Here is a 563-nt window from a genome sequence, read left to right on the forward strand (position 1 = left end):
CCCGGCCCCGCCCCGGTGCCTCCCGGGGGCTGCGAGCTCGGCCCCGCGCACTTCGCTCCCGCGGGTGCTGTCCGGGCGCAGCGCCCTCCGTCCGCCGCCCCGGCCCGAGCCCGCAGCCCCCCGCGACGCCTCGCTGCCGTCCTCAGGTGGCACAGTGCGGGTGTTTGTCCCGGGCATGAATGAACTCAGTGTTACCGGCTGTGCAATCGTCTGCTGCTCCGCCAAAGCTTGAAAAATAGTAATGCTGCTTTGAAATTTCTTCTTTATTTAAATTCTAAAGTAAACTTGAAATGCTTCGTTTTGTTTACTAGTGGGTAATCCTGACCCATTTAGTAGCCTTTTCACTCTGGCTGTGAAGGATAGTCTTTAAAAGGCTGTGGCAGAGCATGCAGTGATGAACTCAGTACTTGGGTGTTTTACAGAATTTGGGCCAAAGTTGTTTGACTGAGAAAAGAAATGAAAAATTAAGCCAGTATTCTTATTTTGAACAAGTATTCTTATTGAACATGACATTTGAAAAACACCACATTGTTAGTGCTACTGAACAATGACATACAGATTAT

The 563-nt window shown here is 50.3% G+C and overlaps 1 protein-coding gene across 1 annotated transcript in view; it reads right to left on the reverse strand.

The window, feature by feature from the left end:
- The window catches only part of PCOLCE2 (procollagen C-endopeptidase enhancer 2), a 22264-nt gene extending 22087 nt beyond the window's left edge, over nt 1–177 (reverse strand). Inside the window, exon 1 of the mRNA XM_031060036.1 lies at nt 52–177. Within this exon, the coding sequence (XP_030915896.1) occupies nt 52–177 (126 nt within the window). The remainder of the gene's footprint in view (nt 1–51) is intronic.
- Between the last annotated feature and the right edge of the window lie 386 nt (nt 178–563).

The sequence above is a fragment of the Geospiza fortis genome, unplaced genomic scaffold (assembly GCF_000277835.1).
Source record: "Geospiza fortis unplaced genomic scaffold, GeoFor_1.0 scaffold318, whole genome shotgun sequence".
NCBI lineage: Eukaryota > Metazoa > Chordata > Aves > Passeriformes > Thraupidae > Geospiza > Geospiza fortis.